The sequence below is a fragment of the Lutzomyia longipalpis genome, chromosome 3 (assembly GCF_024334085.1).
Source record: "Lutzomyia longipalpis isolate SR_M1_2022 chromosome 3, ASM2433408v1".
Lineage (NCBI taxonomy): Eukaryota > Metazoa > Arthropoda > Insecta > Diptera > Psychodidae > Lutzomyia > Lutzomyia longipalpis.
This window is the reverse complement of record NC_074709.1, coordinates 28,629,385-28,653,446: the sequence shown is the minus strand read 5'-3', so window position 1 is coordinate 28,653,446 and position 24,062 is coordinate 28,629,385. Positions and strand designations below refer to the sequence as shown.

The 24,062-nt window shown below is 34.0% G+C and overlaps 3 protein-coding genes across 8 annotated transcripts in view; 2 read left to right on the top strand and 1 right to left on the bottom strand.

The window, feature by feature from the left end:
* The first annotated feature begins 483 nt into the window (after positions 1-483).
* Positions 484-11,241, top strand: LOC129793644 (collagen alpha-1(XV) chain). Of its 4 annotated transcripts, XR_008750950.1 has the most exons (20): positions 518-633; positions 1,678-1,856; positions 1,941-2,026; positions 2,092-2,289; positions 3,293-3,702; positions 5,275-5,391; positions 5,894-6,007; positions 6,070-6,234; positions 6,298-6,459; positions 6,764-6,919; positions 6,987-7,265; positions 7,349-7,465; positions 7,618-7,677; positions 7,970-8,125; positions 8,201-8,287; positions 8,510-8,644; positions 8,727-8,857; positions 8,960-9,139; positions 9,344-9,661; positions 9,746-11,241. XR_008750950.1 is itself a non-coding variant. In XM_055833809.1 (19 exons), coding segments are annotated over exons 2-19 (2,760 nt in total). In that variant the 5' UTR covers positions 484-633; positions 1,678-1,854; the 3' UTR covers positions 9,549-11,241. The 4 variants fall into 4 exon arrangements, 3 of the variants coding, with proteins under 3 accessions (XP_055689784.1, XP_055689786.1, XP_055689785.1); XM_055833809.1 differs by having other exon boundaries at positions 484-633; positions 9,344-11,241; XM_055833811.1 differs by lacking the exon at positions 518-633 and adding an exon at positions 638-707 and having other exon boundaries at positions 9,344-11,241.
* Positions 11,242-12,774: 1,533 nt separating this feature from the next.
* Positions 12,775-18,390, top strand: LOC129793671 (LIRP-like). 3 transcript variants are annotated; one of them, XM_055833848.1, is made up of 3 exons: positions 12,775-12,865; positions 14,835-15,049; positions 16,997-18,390. In XM_055833848.1, exons 2-3 carry the CDS (start codon positions 14,845-14,847, stop codon positions 17,197-17,199), a joined length of 408 nt encoding a protein of 135 aa, XP_055689823.1. In that variant the 5' UTR covers positions 12,775-12,865; positions 14,835-14,844; the 3' UTR covers positions 17,200-18,390. The 3 variants fall into 3 exon arrangements, with proteins under 3 accessions (XP_055689823.1, XP_055689822.1, XP_055689821.1); XM_055833847.1 differs by having other exon boundaries at positions 16,994-18,390; XM_055833846.1 differs by lacking the exon at positions 12,775-12,865 and having other exon boundaries at positions 14,354-15,049; positions 16,994-18,390.
* Positions 18,368-24,062, bottom strand: part of LOC129793648 (3-phosphoinositide-dependent protein kinase 1) — a 10,927-nt gene continuing 5,232 nt past the window's right edge. The window contains exon 4 of the mRNA XM_055833815.1: positions 18,368-19,298. Within this exon, the coding sequence (XP_055689790.1) occupies positions 19,194-19,298 (105 nt within the window). The 3' untranslated portion in view covers positions 18,368-19,193. The remainder of the gene's footprint in view (positions 19,299-24,062) is intronic.

Here is a 24,062-nt window from a genome sequence, read left to right as displayed (position 1 = left end):
AAGAATTAAAATTGAGGTCAAGAGTTTAATTTAAAAGAAAAATTGCGGAATAAAAATAAAATAAAATTCAAATAAATTCATGATTAATTCAAACTAAACTCTTTCATGCAAAATTCCCAGCATCCACGACCAATGGTCCAGCGTGACTTTTTTGTGATTCATTTATGGGGTTTACACTGTACATATTCCTTTCTATTGAGCCGCATCAATTGAACTCAAAAAGGGGGGTGGGTGCGGCGGAATGTGTATGACTGTGTGAGCATAAAAAAATTGCTGTGTGTGATATGAGCAATGGCAAAGAATACTGGAGCAAAAATATGCAAATTTAATGGGTGAGCGCACAGAGAGGAGAGATGAGATGAAAAAAAACTACGAGCCTGGCGTCAATTTAAGTGCCATTTCGATGGTAATTTCTTGCGAAATTCTCTGTGTGTCATCTCACGCCATGGTGGGCGCCTGCGTCAATTTTTTCCATCCATCTCTCAGAGTTGGGAATTTGCAGAGATAAACAGAGAGATTGTTGTGAGATTTCACGGCGGACCAGCAAATAAGATTTCTCAGCTGAAAGCCAAATTCTTTTCTTCTGTGGCACGCGCGCGGTGGCCAGAAATTGGCTGCAGGCCGCACTATCGGGTATGTGAGAATTTCTTCGTTTTTTTTTTTTCTTTAACTGCGTGAAGATTGTGCCTTAAAGGCGGGTGGAAGTGGTACCTGAGTGTGGTTGTTATGAAAGGAAGAAGGCATAGAAGGGAGTGTGGTGCTGAAGAAATGAATGAAGGGGGAGTATAACTCAATTGGGCGTCGTGTGAATGGGAAGTTCTTAATGGGATTTGTTTTTGGTGTTCTCGCAACCTGATTGACTGCAATCTGTATGCGGAACGCCGATGATGTTCTCAGCACGGGGACAATAAGTCATAAACTAGCCCGGGGGCGTTGCAATTGGAGGTGGTGGGACTAAGTGTTTGTGGGGGCCAATTTGGGGACTTGCCAAAGAATCTTTTAGTTTGTGGAAGAGAATGAAAAGTTTTAAGTGAGAAGGGATGAATAAGGATTGAATAAAAATATCTTTAAGTGAAAAAATATCCTTAATTTCTCCTCAAAGTGATTTGAAATGAAGATTCTCAAGGAAAAGAATTAAGAAGTTGAATGAAAGCGAATTGAGACGAAAATTAAGATTCTGAGGATTCTGAGAAAATCTTAACATTCTGAGAGTAATTTTAGAATCTTTCAGGTACAGACTAAAGAATCAGAGAGTGTCGAAAGCTTTGAGAAAAAAGCGATTTTTCTTTTCTTTTAACTTGAAAGACTAAGAATTATTTAATTCTTTAATTTTTACTTCCAAATTTTACCTGAAAATATGCAACTTAAACAAAACTAACAAAAAATTAATTGAAACAGCCAAAATTCACTTTTCAGCAACATCCACACTACTTTCTGCTTTCAGTGTGGATACATAACATACAAATAGATTTATATCCAATTTTTTGAGAATAATTTCCTCCAGAAGGAGACACTCAATCGCGCATAGATAATCGCCACGGGAAAATCTAGATTTTGTCCGTGATCGCACGCTTAGTGATGATGTCTGGTAGTTTAGTATTATAAATGTTTAACCGGTTTTTTGAATTTTTCCACCTTTTATCCGAAACCGACTGCGGCATATTTTTGCTCTTATAGCAAGTCTTGTATGCAAAACTCCTCACTGCCAGTGTTGAGACAACCATCATCCACTGGGCATGGCTGTTGGTGCTGTTAAGAAGAAAGCCTAAGAAGCATTGTGTGCGGTGCCCCTGATTTTGGTTTACACAGGGCTGTGGAAGGGTGTGTTGTGGTGCAACCATCAACAGTGCAATCATGTAAATTGAAGATGAAGAAAAGTCTTTTTTCACAACAAAATAAATTAAGTGTGTGACTCCCATTCTCTCTCTCTCCGAATGCAGGAGGAATATTATGGTTTCAGTGCTCATCATGCCACTACTTCTGGGCCCAAATGTGCTGCAGAGTGATGCAGATCCCGAATCAAGAGGTTTGTGAGCTCAGCATAGACTGGCGGAGAATTTTTATTGCTAAGAAATCTATTTTTATCACAAGACATGTTCCTGGAATACAATCTCTTGGATGCCGTGGCCCTGCCCAATGACGGTGTTGAATATATTACGGACAGTGACAATTTCCCAGTGCTCAATATCCAGAAGGAAGCAGACATTAAGACCCCATATCGTCTCATTCTCCCAGAACGCCTAAATGATTTTCAAATCAGCGGGATCATGAGGCTTGAATCACTCGCAGGTGAGGCTACAAAATTTCATGAAATTTTCACTTGAAAAAATTTTGGGAGAAAGTTGGGAAAATTAGTTCTTTCTTACTTGATTTTAGTATTTTTGTATAAGTTGAGTTAATTTTCGAGAATTTTAAGATAATAGCGGTTATCCGTTTTGTATTAAAAATCAATTTAAGTGATTAGATGGAGGCGCCTGGTACTTTGTGCTATTTATTTAATTTACCTTTCGCGTTCTTTGGGTCATACGTAGACCCAAACGTGAAACATTTTATTTTCCCGAATTTTATTGAATTTAATGTTGTTTCCAAATTAGAATTGCATTAAATTCACACAGAAGAGGCCAAAGATAATGTTTTAACTGAGAAATGGTCTCAGAGAGCATTAAAAGCATTAATATCGCATTAAAAAAAGCGCATGTTTCTATGTTTCACGTTGACGCGAAAGGGTTAAAAAACTTTTAATGAGAGAATAATGGCAATAAATTCATTCATTGATTTTTTCTTAATTTTAATATGTTCTTGCATTCATCGTCGTTTTAGCGTTAATAAATCTTCGAATGAGCATGAAAAATTTTCAATTTTCATCACAATAATGATAGAAAAGTTTGTGGCGAAATCGCGTAATGCTCCCAATTCCCCGCAAAGATGAGTCAATAATTAATTTATAAGAAAAGAATTGTTAAATAAAGAATCAGTTGGCTCAAGACCGTCGTGCGTTTCATTACTTCTCTACTTCTTCTCGACAAGTTGAAGATTAAATCGCTAAATTAATTAAAATGTCAGATGATTAGATGGAGGCGCCAGGTGGTCATTTAAATTTCATTATTTGACAACGAATAATTAATTTAAAATACAAACAAATTTTATTGAAATAATTTAATTAAAGAAATGTTATCTTTGATAAAATGAATTTAGCAGATAGATGAGTTAAATAAGAAAATTTCCCCCAAAATGAAACATTTCATAAATTTCCAATATTCCGCAACATCCTAACGTGTTGAATGTCTCACAGGTGGCTACATATTCAGCATTGTAAATCCTCTGGAAACGATAGTTCAACTCGGTGTTCACCTCTCACCGGTGGCGAGTGACTTCATGAATATAACGCTGTACTACACGGATCCCTCGTATGATTCATCGCGCGAATTGAGCGCATTTGAAATTCCATACACGAAGGAATGGTTTAATTTTGCTTTTAAAGTTCTCCACGACACGCTCATCTTCTATTTGGATTGCGAAGAATTCAGTTCGGCTAAAATTAAGCGGCAACCCACCATTCTGACCTTCGATTCAGCCTCGACGCTCTTCGTGGGTCAGGCTGGCCCCAAATTGCGCGGGAACTTCGAGGGGTCCTTTCAATTCCTCAAAATCTACGGAAATCCCTCATCGGAGCTTCAGATGTTGTGCATAAAGCCAAACTACGTGAGTCCACATCATGATTTGCAATTTGTATTTAAAATTTTATTGCTTTACTAAGTCGTTGATTTAGTGAATGGCACGACCAGGGGGAAGGGAGGGAGGGAGAATTAGTTGATCACATTTACTCTATCGCATGATTAATGGTGAGATGCTATCGACAATGATCGAGTTCTTCCATGTTGCACAATGTCGCAAGCAAATAGAATTTTCAAATGTTAAGAACATTAATTTCACGTCTAGGCGCCAATGCGGGTAAAATCTGCAAATTTCCATTAAATAAGCGATCAGAGGTGTTGGATAATGGGAGGCGCAATCGATGTAACATATTGGAAATTAAATTAATGTGAGAAATCTCGGGCACGTTCTTACCCCCATGCTGTGCACAAGGTGCAAAAGATTTATTTAGAATGCAACGAACAACAAGCAAAGAGAAAAAATCATCCATTAAATTAATTGAAATTTTATTGATCTGCAATTTTGTATTATCTTGATTAATGCGCAGAGAAAAATTATTGCGAGCACTCTTTGCAATGCAGCGAAGGAGTTTATTCATTTTGCACGGTTCTGATTATGTTATTTTTTAAACATAGGGAGGAGAGAAAGAGAATTGTTTAAGGAGGATCCAAAATAATATAAGGATCAAATAAAATTTCTTAAATATTATTTTTTACAGGGAAAAGCTTTGAAATCATTGCAATAGTTTTTTTTTGGGAAATTAATTAATTCATTAAAGCATATGCTTTATACCCACGCATGATTTCCAGAAGAAGTTGTTCAATTTGTATGAAGCAAGTGCATCAAAGCTTCTTTGATGAAGTAGTTTTGCTTAAGGATTCACGATGAATTTTAACACATAAATTGTTTTATTTGAGCATATGCTTCATGGACAAAGAAACTCAAATAAATTACATTAAGGGCGGAGTTTATTCAATTTTTATTTATAAAATCTTTTTTTTTATTTCTCCTAATAATTTCTCCTTAAGTTTTAGAGATTTAAAAACTATGCGTGGCCTTTCATTAATAATGTTTTTGATTTTTGAATTTGAAGAAGATTCAGGCCCTGAAAATGAATAAACTCCTTTTATTCTACAAGTTTGTTATTTTTTAACAATATTCTTAGACGCTTCCTGAATATTTTCAGAATTCTAGAATGTAGAAAATAATCTCTAAAATATCAAATAAATCATTTAATTTGACCCAGTTTCAAAGAATGATTCAAAAATATAACAAATTGAATCATTTTCTCTTCTATTGTAGCATTTCCCCTCAATTTTGTAACAGAAATTGCATTTTCCTATTGGAAAAATAAATTTTCCTGGCATTTGATTTGTTTTCTTTCCGTTTGAAATAACAAAATCCTTATGCTAGAATTATTTTTAATGGACTTTCCAAGAAATTTCTCACAATATTTTCATTAAATTCATGTCAAAATGGCAATCAAATGTTTATTGTTTTTTCTTCTTAGGTAAATATATGCGCCAATCTTTCTAATGCACGATCACGCAAAATATGAATGATTTTATGCGCATTTTTTTTTTAACGTTGTGAGGAATTTAATTGAATCTCATTTTGCAGAAAAAGAATGTTGATCCAGGAGTACAGACTGACCCCTTTGCCGTGCCATCTGACCCATTTGGCCCCACAGACGGCGAATCGTGGCAGAAAGGTGAAAAAGGTGATCGAGGTTTACGGGTAAGTTTACAAAACTCCGTAAATTTATGAAAAAAAAATTTTTTTTAAAGGAATTTCGAGTAATTCTAGAAGCTCGTGAAGCCCTCAAATACGACGCAGAGATGCAAAAAAAGCCACAGAGATTAATGATCGTGGCACAAGAAAAATATTGCACTATCCGGGATTAGGGAGGGGATTGGGAGAGAAGGAAAAAAAAGTAATTCCGTCTTTAAAAATTTTGTTTACTCGCATTATAATCTGGTTAGAATTTTGAAATGCTCGCATGGATGTACGAGGGAATTGTGGAGGATGAAAAGACCTTTCAAATGAGGCCAATCTTATCAGAAAAAGTTGCTTCATGGAAATGGATTTTGTTTATTTATAAACACCCAATGATCAAGTCAATTAATTGGAATTAGATTTCTATAATATTTATGCTTTCCCGCCATTCGATTAGGCGGGATGATTTATTTTGCAAACATCTGGAAGAGATTTTTTTTAATGCAAATTTTTTAATCAAAAGGGCCCACCTGGGGATAGTATTCGTGGCCCACCTGGTCCACCGGGACCTCCGGGGCTTCCTGGTACGACAATTAACATCTCCAATAATCCAGAGCTTCATTCAACGATCAAACAGGTTCAATTAGATCCCTTTTTAATGACTTTTCGGTTTAAAAAATCAAAAGAAATTCCTTAAAGATTGCAGAGAGTGTCTTCATGACAACTAAACCCCAAGAAACATGCTCATGCAATACAACCACCGTAGTGAGTAAGCTTAGGAATGATATGGAATTCCAGGAGCTAATTAGGGGGCCTCCAGGATTGCCCGGAAGGGAGGGCAGAGCAGGTCCTCCGGGGCTCAAAGTAAGATCACTAAATTAGGAACTTTTTTGTGAAGAAAAATTATCAAAATAAGTAAATTTTCAGGGATCAGTGGGAGCTCAGGGATCAAGAGGGGCTACAGGGCCTAAAGGAAGTCGTGGAGAACCGGGAGAGCAAGGAAGAAAGGGAGAGCCAGGTGTTGATGGCGCTCCAGGCCTCAAAGGTCCTCCAGGTCCAGCAGGACCGCCAGGATTTCCTGAAAATTACGTGAGTTTCTATTTATCTTTTTTATAGAAATTTTTCCTTAAATTCATGACTAATCTTTATAATTATTTCTTGACTAACTTTTCTGATAATTCTTGTACAGTTTTGTTAAATTTCCATTTTATTCTAATGCTGCAGAATAATTGGAATCCATCGAGAATGTTTAAGGTTTGAGGCTTTGAAGCAAAAGCTAAAAAAAATTATTTAAAATTTTTTTTTTTTAAAAACTATTTTTTTTTTAATTTCCTCTCCCAAAAATATAAAAATTCTTAAAAATATTAAAGAAAAATCATTTCCCTTCTAATAGGAATCTCTAATAGTCAACACAATGCAAAATCTAAACAACAATTTAATGGGAATTAAGGGGTATGCTGGGGAGAAAGGTGAGACAGGCATTCCAGGAGACAAAGGGATGAAGGGCGACAAGGGAGATGATGGATCTCGAGGACTTCCTGGTGAAAAGGTCTGAGATTCTTGTAAAGAACTTTCTCAAAGTAAGATTTTCATTTTTTTTTTAAAAAAATTTTAAGGGTTCTTTAGGTTCCGAAGGTCCTCCAGGGATGAAGGGTGATCCTGGAAGTCCAGGAATGCTTGGGCCCGTTGGTCCGCCTGGCTTGAAGGGAGATCGAGGTGATCCTGGACCACCAGGAGCAGTCATTTACGGCGATACAGCTAATTCGGGACAATGCCAATGTACAGGTGACAAAGGTGAGAAAGGAACCTCCGGGGAGCCTGGAATGAAGGGCGAAAGGGGTGCTGATGGATCCGGTGGCTTTTTACCTGATTTCAGTGTCTACAACATAACAAAGGTAGGAATCCTTAGGAAAATTTTGGGAAATTAATCCTTAAAAAAATTCTTCTGGAATGAATAAAATTCTTGAAATGATTTCAGGGTGAGAAAGGAGAACGTGGTCAGAGAGGAAGAAGAGGAAAACCTGGACCTCCGGGTTTGATGGGTCCACCAGGTCGTCCAGGTGAACTTGGTGACACAGGATACCCCGGATTGCCTGTAAGTGTACCTCAAGAAATATCTCTCAAAACTCCTTCAAAATAATTCTCTTTTCCCCTTTTTTTTGCTATCTAAAAGAGCGTTAAGGTATTCAAAAGAAATTAATTAATACAAATTAGGATCACTTAGTGAGGATTTTTCTTTCTTTAAAGGGCCTCAAAGGGGAGCCAGGTGAGAAAGGTGATAAAGGTGATACAACAGTTATTGAAGCTGTGAGTAATTTATTCATGCAATTGTGTCTCATTAAACACCGCGCATGTTTGGCTGGCAAAAGACTAACAAATTGCACAATATTCCCCTCACAAGCAGACACTCTTTTGCACCAAAAAACACATCAAACACACATCAAGAGTGGCCGAGAGAGAGCTCATAAAACTTCCCTCACTCAAGCATTAAAATTTGCTTCAAATAAAACACACAAATTAAACGTTTTTTTATGTTTGAAATTTAATCGCGGAACAGACCTTCACCACTGAAAAAAAAACTTTAAAATCTCCTCGGCAGGTTTTGGGGGAGAAAGGCGAGAAAGGTGCCAAAGGTGAACCCGGACCGCCGGGATTAATTAGCGTCGATGGTGGACAAATTAGTCAAATTGCCGCATTTGATGGTGAAAATCAAATGGGAGTGATTGTTGTGCAGAATGTCGATGAACTGCGAAAGGTGAGAATAAAAGAAAATTTATTTGAGAAAAAAAATACGTTTTTGGTGGGAAATTTCAAATGATTTTCTTTGCAGTTGAACAGCACAATTGGGACAATTGCATTCCTCGTGGCGGAAGAAACGATCCTTTTGAGGGTTACAAGAGGGTGGCAGTACATATCGGTGAGGAAAAACTCATTAAACTTTATCAGGAAGACTAAGAATTTAAATTAAAACTGAAATTGAATTCAATTCTGTCAATTAAAAATCTCTATTTCAGAAATATTTTAATTAACGTAAAAAGTGTTTTAAAACTTAATCAAAATCCGTTTGGAAGGCTTTAAAAAGACGTTTCAATTTTTTTTTTTTTTAAATAAAAGACTTTTCTCGATAATTTCATTACAGTTGGGAACTTTTCTTCCCCTGTCAACACCACCCAATCCCATCAGCAGCCAACATGCTCCTGTTTCACCAATCAGGTCAGATCTACAAGCCTCCAATTTACTCCACAATAACCTGGAGCCTGTTGTTGGACCCTCAGTAAGTCTCCTGAACTCTTCAGAATTTCTCTTTTCTTCTCATTTCTTAAAATCTTGACGAATAATTCTATTTTCTTCCCTAGCTAAGAATAGCAGCTCTCAATGAACCCTTCACGGGTGATCTAAAGGGTATGCGTGGGGCTGATTTTGATTGCTATCGCCAAGCACGGAGGGCTGGCTTGGTGGGGACTTTCAGGGCATTTTTATCAGAAAGGTAGGCATGAGGAAAATTCTTCTAAAGTTCATTTGAATATTCTGTTAAAGAACTTTTGAATGAAAATTCCGTTAAATTAATTTTTTTGTGAATTGTTTATAGGATCCAGAATATTGATTCAATCGTCCAGGAGGCAGATCATAAGCTCCCTGTTGTTAATATTCGCGGGGAAGTTCTCTTTAATTCGTGGAAGGAGATCTTCAACGGTCAAGGAGGATTCTTTGCTCAAACGCCGCGTATTTATAGCTTCAACGGGAAGAATATTCTCACGGATACCACGTGGTGAGTTATTAAAGTTTTTCTCGTAACCATTAGTATTTAATTTAATGGATTTAATTCAAATATTCTCCAGATTTTTAAAATTAAATTAAACATTTTCTTGGCGAAAAAACTAATTTTCTGATTAAAATATTTCTACATTCTTTCGGCTATTTGTCTGAGAATTTAGCTTAAACATTGAACGACATTCTTCTCACTTTTTATCAGGCCCCAGAAAGCCATTTGGCATGGATCGGACGTTTATGGGGAGCGCGCCATGGAGACGTACTGCGAGGCATGGCATTCATCGTCATCCACATCTTTCGGACTGGCCAGTACCCTCTTGAGCAATAAACTCCTCAATCAAGAGAAGATTTCCTGTGACAATAAATTGGCTATTTTGTGCATTGAGGCTCTATCCCATAATGACTAATGGTGGTATGCTCAAGAATAATTTTTGCAATCAACAAGATGAAGCAAAATTCTTCATTTTGATGAATCCACCTGCGGGAGATGTTTTCCCGCGCTCAAATACAAAGAACTCAGGTAAGTTGCTGTGAATGCAACAAATTAGAGAGAAACTTAATATTCCCTTCGCTGCATGCCGCTCTCATCAACTAACAAAAATAGAGGAAGCTTCGATGGGTAAAGTGGAATGGTGTGAATGTCTCCTCAAAAAGCCATATCAATGTAAATTTTGTGTCCAACGAAGAAAAAAACATTTTAGAACTTTTCTACATGAATAACAAACACAAAAGAATTTTTGACTCTTTTTGGACTAACAATTTTCACGAATAAAAATGCAAATTAATGGAAAGTTATAATACTCTCTAACCAATATTTAAGAAGAAAATAATAATAAAAAAATATTAATAATTTTGAGATTAATACAGATTCATTTCTGAAATAATTGAATTGTAATTTTGAAGGAATTTGTAAGACAGTGAAAATAGGGAAGACAGGGGTGCAGTGAGGCATGCAATGGTTTCAAAATAAAAGCTCTGAAAATGAGTTTTCATTTAATAAAAAATTAACAGAAAACTAGAAAACTTTTATAAGAAAACTTTCTTTAAGAAAATCTTTTTTTCCTTTAAAGACATTTTATTTAAAAGTAAAGTAATAAAAAGTTAAAAGGATTGACTAACTCTACCCCATTTTCCCCTATTGTTCAATTGTCTAAGAATACCTACATGAAAAATTTAAAAGAACTTTGGTTCTGTTGGTTTTAAGCAATTTTATAATTCGATTTTGATAAATTTTAAATTAAAAAATTCGCTGAAAATTCATTCAAAATTTCTCAATTATTTTAGGTTATAATTATTTCTTCAATTTGTATAATTATTCAAGCAAAATTTCCAAATAATTTTGCAATGAAAAGAAAATTAATTTTCACGCCGATAAAAACAATAAAACTTATCAAAATCGAACAGTTACAAATAAATATTTCTCCAACAATAAAATTCTCAACTAAAAAAGCTCACTGATGCATTATTTTTGACATGAATCTGTATTGAATTCTTTCACATTCTGTGGTCTCTTTTGTACAACTTTTTTATTACTAGTTGGAAATTTTTTTACCCAAAAAAAAAAGAATTTTATACGTAAAGAAATGTTATTTGTAGGCAAAGTATAATATTACATATAAATATATAGATAATAATATACATCTCCATGTGTTCATAAAATGTATGTATTTTGAAATATTTGTATTTATAGACGATCCAATTATCACATATCTCACCAATTAACATTGAGTACCATTTAATACATAAAATAAAACATATAAAATGAAAAGAAAAAAAATAATTTGGAATATTTCTGTACATATAATTAAAAGATTGTAATGTAAATGATGTTTCTTGCGGGAGGAAAGAAAGTTATATTATAAATTTGTTGTGTAGAGAAGCATAATCAATTCTTTTTTTTACTTATGCTCCGCCTAATTGTTGGATGATTTATTTATTTTAAAAGTATATAATTACTTATTAGTCTCAATGTTTCCTTGTTTCCGAGTAAGAGAGATTATGAGTAGATAGATTTTTTGTATAGGAGAGTACATGTGGCTATTTAATCATATATTGCTGGCATTTATCACTGAATAAATTACAGAATAAAAGACAAAACAACAATTTTTGGGATGATTTAATGCGTGTATTTTTGGGTGCTCTGACTCCTCCGCCATCAATGTCCTCGCTTCAGGGGCGTCTCTGCGGTCAATATTTGTCCAAATCAAACAATTTTTTACCTTTGCTCTTCACGGAGGAATATCAGACTTGTGTGCGTCACAATTGAAGGTATATTGAATGAATGGTGGAAAATTTTTCCAAAAAAGAGGTTGATGACCTACTTTTAGTAGTCGCAACTTAATGGAAATTTGAATGCAGTGGAGGCGCCGGGTAAGTCCTCTTTCTTCTTTGACTTTGCTAAAGTTAAAATTAAAGTTTAGCTAAAGTTTTGTGACCTTTCAAACAACTAAATATGAGCTTTAAAATCTAATTAGAATGAGGTACAAAGACAAGACATTTCAGCTTAATTTCTCATTCTGCGCGGACCTTTGGAGATCGGAATTGGGCCACGTTCCCCTACATAATGGTGAAAGAAATGTTTAATAATTAATTACACAAATTACAAAAAAAAATTAAATAAATAACATTACGTACACATTCCTTGGAAAAATACTTGGTGTTGGCCACGAAGTGGAACACCAACTAATTAATTGAAAACTCATACATTTGCCCAGAAAAATCCAAGATTTTCCGAGAAAAATTGATTAAGATCTTTATATCGCGCTGGAAAAACAAAAAGCTCAACAGAATTCTGAGAATTTCTTTTCATTTCTTAACTGTTTTTCACAACTTTGCTTTAAAGAAGTGAGATTTCTTTCCAAAAAAAATTTAGCGCATTTAAAATTCTGTAATCTTCAGGAAAAAAGCCTAAATTTCAAAAGATTTCTTAAAGAATTTTTTCTCCGTTTCTCACTCAGTCCATTCAAAGTTCCCCTTAGAAGCCCAAATAATTTTTATCAGCAGAGAAAAAATTAAATTTTCCTAATTTTCCTTCTTCTCATAAAATTACTTGAGGCACATGCCTGAAACCCTCTGTTTATAAATCTTTGTTTTCAATTTATGCAATTTATGTTTGTTTATGCTCCTTCCTCCTCTTTCTCACCCTTTCAACCACAAGAAGGAGCATCAAAGAAAAATCAGGGCAGTAGAGCCAACATCAGCATCATCATCAGCAAATCCTTGAAGACATAATTCCCTTTGCAAACTTTAATGAATTTTCAATGGAAAATCTTTAGGCAAAAGATGTATCAAGAAGATGTTGTTGCTAAAATTGATCAGCATGAAGTAATTCGCCGCCATCCCTCTGGCTCTGTGGAGTCAAAAATATAAATACCGCGTGACACACACCCAGCAGATACTCGCAAAAGAAGAAAACCCCCATTGTGTCAATCCGAATTAAGATCAGGGAATTTGTTGATTTTGCAAAGTGGCGGAGGCTCAATCAAAATGCGCGCAATTGTGTGTGAAGATGCACAATTAATCAGGGGGCGTAATGTGGTGTGACGCGTGAAGCACACATCATCACCACCGGGGGTGGGTGGACCCCATTTGTGTTGTGGAGCATATAAAAGGATGAAGGATCATCGTTGCTGTGAGTATTGCTCACTGGGAAGTATTCCCGGTAAGGCGTTTAACTGTGCAAGTTGTTGGTGATTAAATTGAGAAAAGAAGGAGCACAAAGAAGGTAAGAAGTGGCCACGCAGGGCAGCTTTTTCCCAAAAGCATCGAAGAAAGCATTTTCCCGCCACACACGCGCGCGCGAGAACGGAAAAAAAAGAAGAATAAATTCAAACGGCAGCGCGATAAGGCGCGTGACTAAGTTGGGAATCAATCAACTTATACGGCGATACGGAGACGGAATTTCGTGAGATTCAGTGCCCCCCGCGCCTCCGGAGCAAGTGTCCGGGTCTGGGGCGCTCGGAATGCAGTTTATGTGGTATCCCGATCGCGAGAGAAAAAAAAAGATTGACCCTTGTCGGCGATAGCATTAATTGCTTGTTGACGAAAGTTTGTGGTAAACATCGTCCAACAGCTTTCATCCCACCCCCCTATTCACAGGCCGTATATAAAAATAAAATTACACATTTAATACAACATACATACATACATAAGGCATATTAAATCTCCCAATAGCCTCAAGTATTAAGTAAATATATTATTGTATTTAATTTTGCCTCTCTGGCCCCATTTAATTGTCCCAAAAGAGAATAGAATATTGGAAGTAATACTTAGGTAGGATGCTTATTCTTTGTGGGAAAAGGATATTGTTTTTAAGAAGAGGATCGTAGGAAAATATTAACAGAATGATAGCTTAATTTGTTGTGAGCTTTGAGTGTGATTTAAGGGTATTTATATTAAGAGAAATACGTTAAGAGATATTAAACAAACATTTGAAGATTATTCTGAATATTTTTTTTTAATCGTAATATTAGAACATTCCTTGAATAAATTTTGAAAAAAGGATCCCATTCAACAAAGATTTTTATTGATAACTTATTCAACGACGTTTTGATTTAACAGAATTCTTCTAAAAGCATTAAAATATTCAGAAAAATAATCCCTAAAAATCCCTAATAAATCCCTAAAAACGAAAGTGATCAAAGATCGTTTTATATTCTATGATAAATTAATTTATTTAATTCTTTAATAACAAATTAATGCCGTAAAAAAAATCCTAAAATCCTAAATCGAAATTGTGCAAGATCATTTTGTACAGTTCTTCAAAGGAAAAAGTCTTCAAGTAGTTTTCTATGAACGATTTCAAGAATATAGCTTGAGAATAGAATTTTCACGAAGCTCTTAGCAATCGAAAGGAATCTATAAAGAATTCCTAAACATTTTCTGAGAGAATTTTCCTTTTAAGCATCCTCCAGATAGTGAAAAGCTTTGCAAAAATTCGTGCTTTTACCACATATAAATCTCTCAAATCACCCCCAGAACTCTAACCCTCTGAAGACCCACAAAAATTCCCTAAAATCAGAATAAAATTACAAACAAAACGGAAGAATTTTTATTCATTGAAAAAATTATCAAAAAAAAAAAACAATCAGTGGAAGCACACAGCGAATCCTTTTGGCCTTCTCCGTGTTTTCCCACCATTGAGAATTTTCTGTATGTCTATGTGCGCCTTCGTGGTCCCCCCACATCTATTGGGGCGCGGAGTTATCGTAGTTTAAATAGGCACAACTTGGGGAGAGACGCGCGCGATTACATCCCAAGTTTGTGTTGAAGTTTGAATTAAATATTTCGTCGTGAGACAATCCCAATGGAAGTACATTGTCGCTCGCGCTGTCTGTGCCACACTTCCCGGAGTCTATCGCAGCTGCAACTCCCACGAAATCACAAAGTGAACCCCCACAGAGTATCTCCAGAAGCCCCCTGAGTTGGTTGTGCGTGATTTGTGCGGTTCTGAGGAGCGAAGGAGAGGCTAAACGACCAAACTTATTGCTTTTTTTTACCCCACACTGTGATTTTAAATTTGTTAAATTAAATTAAATTAATTTAAAAAAGACGAGAAAAACCGAAAGATTTTGTGGCGGGAAATCTGCTCTAGGCTAGAGAGAAAATTTGTGTGCTTGAAAAAGTGGCTCAAAGTGTGAAGATTCTTCTTCTTTTCCAACCAAAAAAAAATCTTTCGGGAAATTCGACTGCAGATTTGCCAACATGAACAACCTCATCATTTGCGTGATCCTCGTTGCGTGCGTGATCCTCGCAGCAATGGCCAAGGAGATTGATCAGCACGACAGAGATCTCGACACAGACTTCCTGCACAAATTGAGCCGACGCAGACTCTGTGGCACAAAATTGTCACAAACTCTGGCCCTTGTCTGTGAGAATGAGTACAACACCATGCAGAAGAAATCCTTTGGTGAGTTTCCCGCGCTTTTCCTTTCCTTTTTATTTAAAATAAATCCCAAAGAGAATTTTCTTTAAATTCTCTTCTAAAGAGGAGAAAATATTAAAACAACAAAACGAAAGAATCTCCTTCAAGGGCATCAGCCCCAAATGGACTCTTCACTTATTTTTTTTTTATTTACAATTCCCGCGTAATTTTAAGTTCATTTCGCGGGAAAACAATATAAAATTGTTTTCCCATCACAATGCGAAAATATTGTCTGGGATGCTCCTGGGTCGCATTGCTTGTGCGCGGTGTGGCCAAAAGGCCATCACTAAAGGTTTAAAAGTCGCCCAGAGTATGTACTGTACAAGATTTTATTGCTTATTTTCATTTAGATGGCACAATTTCAGTGCAAACAACACCCCAACGGCTTTTTCCATTCCAAAAATAACTTCTTAATTTCTTTTTTTTTGTGCGGTGATTTCTTTGAGAATTTTTAAATGGTCGTTGGTAGAGTTTCTTTGTAGATTTTTAAGCTGAAGATGGATGAATTTTTAACTAAAAAATTTGGGGAATTTAGGGGCTGAATGAGTCAGTTTTCTTCATTTCAGGAAAAGCTCTTAATTTAAAAGCTTAATTCTAATTATGGAGGTAAATAGGAATTCATTAGCTTTTCTAAATAGTTTAAATAAAACAGAAAAATCTATTCTAAAGCTTATAGGAGCTTTAAATAAATTCTAAGCTTTCGAACGAAAAATGTTCTAATTGATCCAGCTGCTCTTATTAACTCATATTTACCTATTTAATGGTAAATTGTAATTGTAATTTTTAGCGAAATTTATTTAGAACTCCTAAAATTAATTTAAAAATTATTCCTTACAAAAAAGTTTAAAAATTCTTACTTTTTTGAAAAATAAATTAGATATATTGATTATAGTGATTGAATAGAGCTTTACCTCATTAATTCGTAAAATTAAGAATAATTCTTGAGGATTATTTAAGTGTTCTACCTCGTTCTACTTTATTATGGAAAGCTCCATTTAATTCCTTAATTATTTCATAGTTTAACTGAAGGTTTATAAGTTTTTAAGAAGAAAATCAAAGTTTAGAGGAATTAGAGGAAGACATGTCGCAAATCCAAACAAAAATCAATTAAAAAAATAATTTAGAAGCTTTGAAAAATATTTAAAAAAATAGTTTTTTAAAGAAATATGAAATTCCTTAAAATCCTTTATAATTCATTCCAAAAAAATTTGGAATTTGACGCACTTAAGTAGAAATTAGTTAAAGAGAAATAATTATTTTAACTTTCACAACAAATTCTAATATTTTAGAGCAAAAATGCTCTAAAAATTATTAGAAAAAAAAACATTAAAGTCTAGAAAAATCCTATTGGGACAATTTTGATAATTCTGATAAAAAAAAGGATTTTCTATTTCCAACAATTTTTTTTTCTAGTTTTCAACAAATTTTTAGCAATCAAAGAAAGTCCCCAAGAACCTTCTCTTTCTTCTTTTACTGCAAAAACCAATTCCATTCCTAAATTTTTATTCTTCTTGATGATTTTTTCCTATAAATGATCTCACGCAAATATCCGTTTGCTCTTGAACTTCAAGCTCATTGACTTATCAACTTTGGCGAATGATCAATTTTCCCACAATAATTTCCTCATTTCATTGGAATCAAGACTCCTCCTCCTTCTCATAAATCAAAAGAAAAAAAAGAGCGCTCTGAGAGAATCTTGAAATAGAATTAAAATGACTTTCATGTTTATTTTGATTGTAAGACCCTTCATGTTGTTGTTGAGCTGCTTGATGAAAAAAAAAGGAATTCTGATAACCACTATCGCCCATCATAGTTATTTTGACAATTTATTCTTTGGAATTTGGACTGATTTTTGGATTTTTCTGGATTCATTGTGAATGAATTGCAAAACACTTAAATTAATAAATTTATTTTTGCTATTGATTCCAGAAGATGACGATTACGCCTTTGCTGACCAACCCCAAACAATTGATGATTTACCAATGAAAGTACCGAATTTGCCGCTAATCAGTCGCCTTATGGGCAACTCAATGCGTCCAGCGATGTTTCGACGCTTCCGCCGGCAGGGAATTATCGATGAGTGCTGCAGGAAGAGCTGTACGTACAGCGAACTGAAGGGCTACTGCGGCAGATAAGAGCCTTCCATGGAGCGTTGACTGAGCCACACACCACCCGTCTCTCTCTTTCTCTCTTCTCTGCCATTTCCGGCCCACCCCACACACACACACACACACAAACATACCCCAACTCACAGTCTCTGCACACAGGGCAGGAAAGATTTGTTAGACCCAAAAAGTTTGTAAAAGTTTGTCAAAAAAATAGATCAATTTTGCATTTGAAAAAAAAATTGATGGTTAAATGTCTTTTTAAAAAAAATTGTTTGATATCTGAGGCTGAATAGTGAGTCGAAAGCTTTGAAAAAAAATCTGAAAAGTTAGGGAAGAGAATGTATTAAGAATGTAACTGATGGATTCTTCAATTTAGCTGAATTTCTTTACATTGAATCAAATGGTGCAAAGATGGTCCCAAAATTGGACAAATATGGAATAGGCTATTGTCAGCAAATTATTTTTTTAGCAGTTATACTTTTTTGTCAGATAATTAATAATTTTCGTGGAAAATATTTCTTTTTCACTGATAAAAGTAATATTTTTTTATTAGTAAACTTTCATTATTTCTTCAGAAAGCTTTTAATTCTTTTGTCAGCAAATATTTGTTGATTCAGCAAATTATTAATATTTTGCTGAAAAATTCAAAATCTTTGTCAGCGAATATTTATTGAGCCAGTAAATCATAAATATTTTGCTGGAAAATTAAAAATCTTTGTCAGCAAGCTAAAAAGCTTTGTCAGCAAATATTTGTTGATTCAGCAAATTATTAATATTTTGCTAGAAAATTAAAAATCTTTGTCAGCAAGTTTTTAAAAGTTTTGTCAGCAAATTAAAAAGCATTGTCAGCCAGTTAAGATTTTTTTTTAGCAAACTGATTAATGCTAGCAAAACAGGGATCAGAAAAATACATAATTTGATCAAATTCATTTTGCTGAAAACTTTAGAATTCAGTGATAATTTGTCAGCAAGTAGCTGAAATGTAAGAAACAAATATTCTGCTTTAGATGCTGTAAGAAAAATATCAAAAAAATAATAAATCATAAATTTTCAATTGAAGAATTCAGAAAATTTCAGTTTTAGCGTGAAACTTTGACAAACCTTTTACAAATTATTTGGCCAACTGCTGCTGTGTAGTGATCTTTTTTTTTTATCCTTTTTTATGGTAATTATTTTAAAAGTAAAAGAAAATAAATTATAAATTAACCGCTGTCATAATTATTATTGTATTTTTATCATCCTCAAAATCTCTATATAACTATTATGTGTAGTAATTTAAATATATTATAATTATTATAAATAATTAAAAAATACTTTATTCTACCAAAATGTTAATCATTGAGGAAAAAACAAGAAGAAAAAAGAGCTATATTTGATACACAGAAAGAAAAAAAACATTATGAACAAATTGTGGGACAAAATTCTCTCTAAAATGAATAATTTTTATAAATTAACTTTTATTCGGAATACAAACAGCATGGCATAATTATTTATCTCTCTTTCTCTTTTTCACTAAACCTCTCTCTTTTGCACCGTTTTTTTTTCATTTATTATTTAATTTTTACTTCTTTACACAAAACATTTAAATTAAAAAGACTCTCAATTCGCGATGGGAAAATGCGTATTTTTTTCTTCTTTTCCTCTCGTTTTCTTTTGCTAAATATTCTTCAAAAAAACAACATTTTTTTTCTTTTCTTTTATCTATACATAAAGAACCTAAATATTTTGTTATTTTTATTTAATTACTCACAACAAAAAGAAGAAGAAAATATTACATTGTCTGACGTTATTTCAAAACTGAGAGAACAAACTTCCTTCATTTTTTTTTATTTTAAATAATTTTTTTTCTTCTGCGTGAGATAAATTGGAACTATCTAGTTTTTTTTTTTTTAATTTTTGTTATGTTCAATTAAATATTTTTCTCTTGTTTTTTTTTGTTATTTTTTTAATTTTAACTTACTCGCGCGCGTTCTCTTTGCAAATAAATTACACCAGCAGTCCCCATTTTTTTTTTAATTTTCTTACGACGACGAATTACTATACGTGGAATTTCGGACATTCTCTATTGCGCTGCACCACTCGAGGGCGAACCCTTCGGAGTCCTCTAAGTAGTACGTTCGATTTGGCTGCAAAGAGCAAAAGGAAATGAAAGTGTTTAAATGAGGAATTTTACGTTCAATGTGAATGGAGATGGAGAAAGCTATTAAAGGTAAGGAAACTCTTCAAGTTAGAGATCAATTTTAAGTTTTTGCAGCTTCCTTAAGTCCTTTACTTGGTCCTTAAACTTCTTTAACAAGAAGAAAAGGTAAGTAAAATTAGAGAAAATAAATCTATTGAATTAATTTTAGTTTCTTCCTTAAAAGATTTTTTTTCTAAAGTTTTTAAGAAGAATAGTTCTAACTAAAATACTGAATATCAAAGAGTTCTAATCTAAAAATAAATATTTTTAAAATGCCTGTTTAACAAATAAGGTAAATAGTGGAGTACGGACTTAAAATTAACTCTGGAATTATAAAATTTAACATTTTTTCCTTTTACCAAAAACTATTTAATGAATCATAAAAGTTGATTTTTTACAACATTATTAAATTTAAAAAGTAAAAGAATTAGGTCAACATAAGAAGACAAAACAACGACAAATGTAAACGAACTACTTTTACGGAACACTAGAAACCATAAAAGATTACGCTGAACTAGCAAAATTATAGAATCTAATACAGCTTAGCTTGAAGAACTCAAAGAATCTAAGTCTGTAGATTTTCGTAGAACCCAGAAAAAAACCTACATAGAACAAAAAAGATGTGAAACTTGTTACGTTAAACCAAGACAATCCTAGATCAGTTTTCTACTTTATTCATTTCACGACAATCGTTTCTGAATTTACTCGGCTTGCAAAAACAGTTTCATACTTTTACGTTTTCTCAAACTAGTTCAGGATTTTCTTAATGTTTTTTTTAGTAAAAATTCGGGAAATTCTTATTCTTAGTTTTTTGAAACTACATAGTTTCGTATTTTTTACTTTTTCTAAATTAGTTTTGTAGGTTGAAATTATATCTGTTTCGCGTACTAGTTTGATTTGTTTTTTTCTCGTTCCGTAATTTTTTCTGTGTTTCGCGTGTTTTAAGAAAATAATTTGAATTTTTCTTGTTCTTTTAAATATTTTTCCGAATCAAACATTTACAATTTTTATAGGGCCAACGAATATTTCTCAAGTTTCACGAATTTTCAAAGAGATTACTGCAAGTTGATATACTCAACGTTTCACGTGACGTTCTATGATTTGGTTTCTCGTGTTCTGCGAAACCAATCACGATGCAGACAGTTTTAAAAAATTAAATATTTCTTGGATTCTTCAAGAAAAATTAAATTTTTTATTAATAATTTAAACTAATTTGTTTTAATCACTCAACTTACTCAATGAGATCTTAAAAAAACTCAATTCTCGTTAATTTAAATCAACAATTCCTAATGCAATTTCATCCCTAAAGAACCCCTTTAACATCAGAAATAATATTTTTCAACAGAAACCAATAAAAAGGTCTAAATATTGTGCCCCTTTTGTAGTCAATGAGCAATGTGCGATATGAGCGCCAAGACAATTTGTTGATGTCTTGTGCATAAATAAATAAATCCACGCGCCAGAAATATCGCAAAAAGTTCACACACTTGCACGATTTCGTTGCATGATTCGTTGTTTTTCCGTGTTAATTGATAAAAAAAATAAGCAACGCATGAATCATTATATTTTGCAATCAAAGAGTTGAAAAATAGAAGTCTTTGATGTAACTGATAAAATAGTAATTTCGAGGGCAAAATTAGTTCCATTTTATCAGTTTGTTGTACGATAGATAGGTTACACAGAAATAGTTCCTGCGTAGATGACCCTTTTTGTAGGCCACGAACAAGCCAATTTTAGCTACAAAAATATTATAAAAGGAACTCTCGGGAATTCTTATCTAATGTGCAACACGTTTTTCTCACCGAAAAATTAATCACTTTCGCGCGCGTTGGAATTTGTAAATATTTATCAAGATTAGCACAATTTTCGCAAAATATGTCGCGCGCGAGATAAACAACAAGCGGACACACACGGAGCATACAAGTTGGTTGAATGATCGATAAATAGTTTCCAATGAATCAGCGGGAAAAATATTTTAATAAATTGTTGTCAAATGATCAACAACTTATAAAATCCGAGGAAATTTCCATTGAAATTTGATTTCTCCCCAGAACATTGTCTTATTGTTCCGTTGCGCGGGGAAAGAAAGCAAAATTCCTCATGAGAAATCATTTTGAGATTATTTTTGTAGATCATCTCTCTCCGTGTAAATATTGTCATCATTTTACACAATATTTTCACAGAGAGATCATTTTATGCAGATAAAACTATTTTTATTCTTTTTTTCCTTCTCAAACGCAAAAGCCGCAAAACCTCAATTAAATGAATGAATTAAATGATTCACAAAAAAAAGTCATAAAAAATGATGAAAAGAAGCGAAAAAATTAAGAAAAGAAGACTTACTGTGTGAACGAAGAAAATTTTAAAGTTTTTGGGTTCAACGCGTAGCTCAGCACTCCATGGTATCTCGCCCTTCTTCACCATCTGCACGGGATCAATGTAGAAGAGACGCGGTCCCGTGGTGAGCAGGAGCATCCGTTTCCGCGCAAAGAGACCCTTCCGCTTATGCACATAGCCCTTCTTCAGAATCAATTCACCCTCGACAAATTGATTCCATTTGTCAGTCTTCTGGATTTCTAAGCGCTGCTGCCTCTCCACCTCCGACACCCTCGCTAAGCCTTAATCCGGAAGCAAGACATTTTTTTTTAAATCAATTTCAACGAATTTAATAATTTGAATTATTTGAATTTTTTTTTTATAGAATTTTGGGTTAAGAAATTCGGTCATTTGGTATGGCTGAAATTTTCTTTTATTTCTTGTAAAGAATTTTCGTTGATTTAAAAAATCTTTAAAATAAAAAATTAAGAAAAAGAATTATTTGAAATTTTTATTTTTTAATAATTAATTTTGATGCATTTTTGGTTCGTTTGATATTTTTTAGCTTGTGGACTTTTCTATAATTTTTCTTTGAAATTCAGAACATTAAGCTTCTGAATTTAGAATTAAGAACAAATATTTATTTTAAATAAAAAAAATTAACTCAGATTTACCCATTTTTATATATTTTTTGGGATAATTAGAAATTTGAGCAAAATTCCAAAAGTTCCGAACAAAGGAAGAATTTCAGAACTTCTTACGCAAAATTTGAAGAATTTTGATTGAGAAATGAATTTTTTAGACAATTTTGAAATTAAACTTTGAAAAAAATTCAAAATATTCTTAATTCGATATCTTCCCATGGTTTTTATTTCAAAGAAATTCTAAACTAAAAAAAGATCTTTAGAATGTAGAACTAATGAATAAGAATTTATTGAATCTCAAGAATGAATAAAATGAATTTAATTTATAAAAAAAAGCATTCCTTTCTTATTTTTTTTTCAATCAAATTGATTTTTCGGAATTTTCTTCTCAGTCGATGTTTTCGATGTTTTTTCATCGCAAAAAATTTTGCACTTGCAGCCATCTTCAAAGTAAAGAAAAGTGACATTTTCTCAGAAGACGCTCATTAAATTCTTCCAAGAAAAACCCATAAAATTGCAGAATAGACGGATTTAGAGGACTTGCTTTACCTTCCGTCTTGTTCCCTGATGTTTTCTGGGTAAGTAATTAAGAAGAAAAGGACCTTTAGCCGGATATTATCAGGGATATTTTTCCTTCATCAAAATGAATATTTTGAAGGTCATTGAAGGGCTTCAATTTCGAGGAAAACTATCAACTGTCGGTTTTTCAAGGTAAGTCTCAGTTCCATTAAATCTCTTAAGTCTTAATAAAGGGAAAGTAAGGTAAGTTTGAAAGGATGAAACTGCTACTCGTGAATTTAGTAGTGAGTAGAGTTTGGTTACTTTCATTAAATCCTTAATCTCATATCCGGAAGACTTAAGAACTATAGAAGACACAAAAGAAAAACTTCTTACCAAAATGTTAGGTAAGAATTCAAAAATGAATTTAGAATCATCTAAACTTCAACTGAAGCATCGCAGCCATTTCATATTGATTGACCCAATAAAATAAAAGAGGTAAGAGAGAAAAGAAAAAGAAAACTAAATAAAAACGTACTCACTTGATTGCTCGGTCGGTAGATTTGACCCAGTCGTACCCAATTCGAGACCCAGCAGCCGTGTCAGTTGACGCTCATCGAGACCCGGCTCGAGGTTATCCGGCACCCTGTAGCGACTCCGCAGCTCCCCTTCGAGACTCCTCCCCGGTAGGTAGGGATAAATTTGCGGTGGTGTCTGTTCACGCAGATTGCACCAGTTAATGCCATCGAAGAATGCATGATTTCGTATACTGTCGTAGCGATTATCGGCATCATCAGCACCAAGTCGTGCATTTGGATCAATCACCAGGAGTTTCTCCACCAAATCCTTGGCCGTAACGTCAAAGCCATCGGGAAAGGTGAGATCTTGCTTGAGGATCTTCTGAAAGATCAAATATTCCGAGCCAGCTCGGAAGGGTGGCAAACCCGACACCATTTGGTAGATAATGCATCCCAATGCCCACAAATCCACTGCCTTGGATGTTGGCTGCCCTTTGAGCACTTCGGGTGAAACATACTGAGCCGTACCGACGAAGCTGTTGCGTCGAAAGGAACGCGACATGGGGGTTTTATCCTTCTCAGGTGGTGGCTTAACGGGTGGCACAACATTCGAATCCTGCGACGGTGCCATTTTTGCTGAACCAAAGTCCGCAATGAGGGAGTGCATCTTCTCGTCCAAGAGGATATTTTCGGGTTTCAAATCACGATGAATCACACCGCGTTTGTGCATCTGCT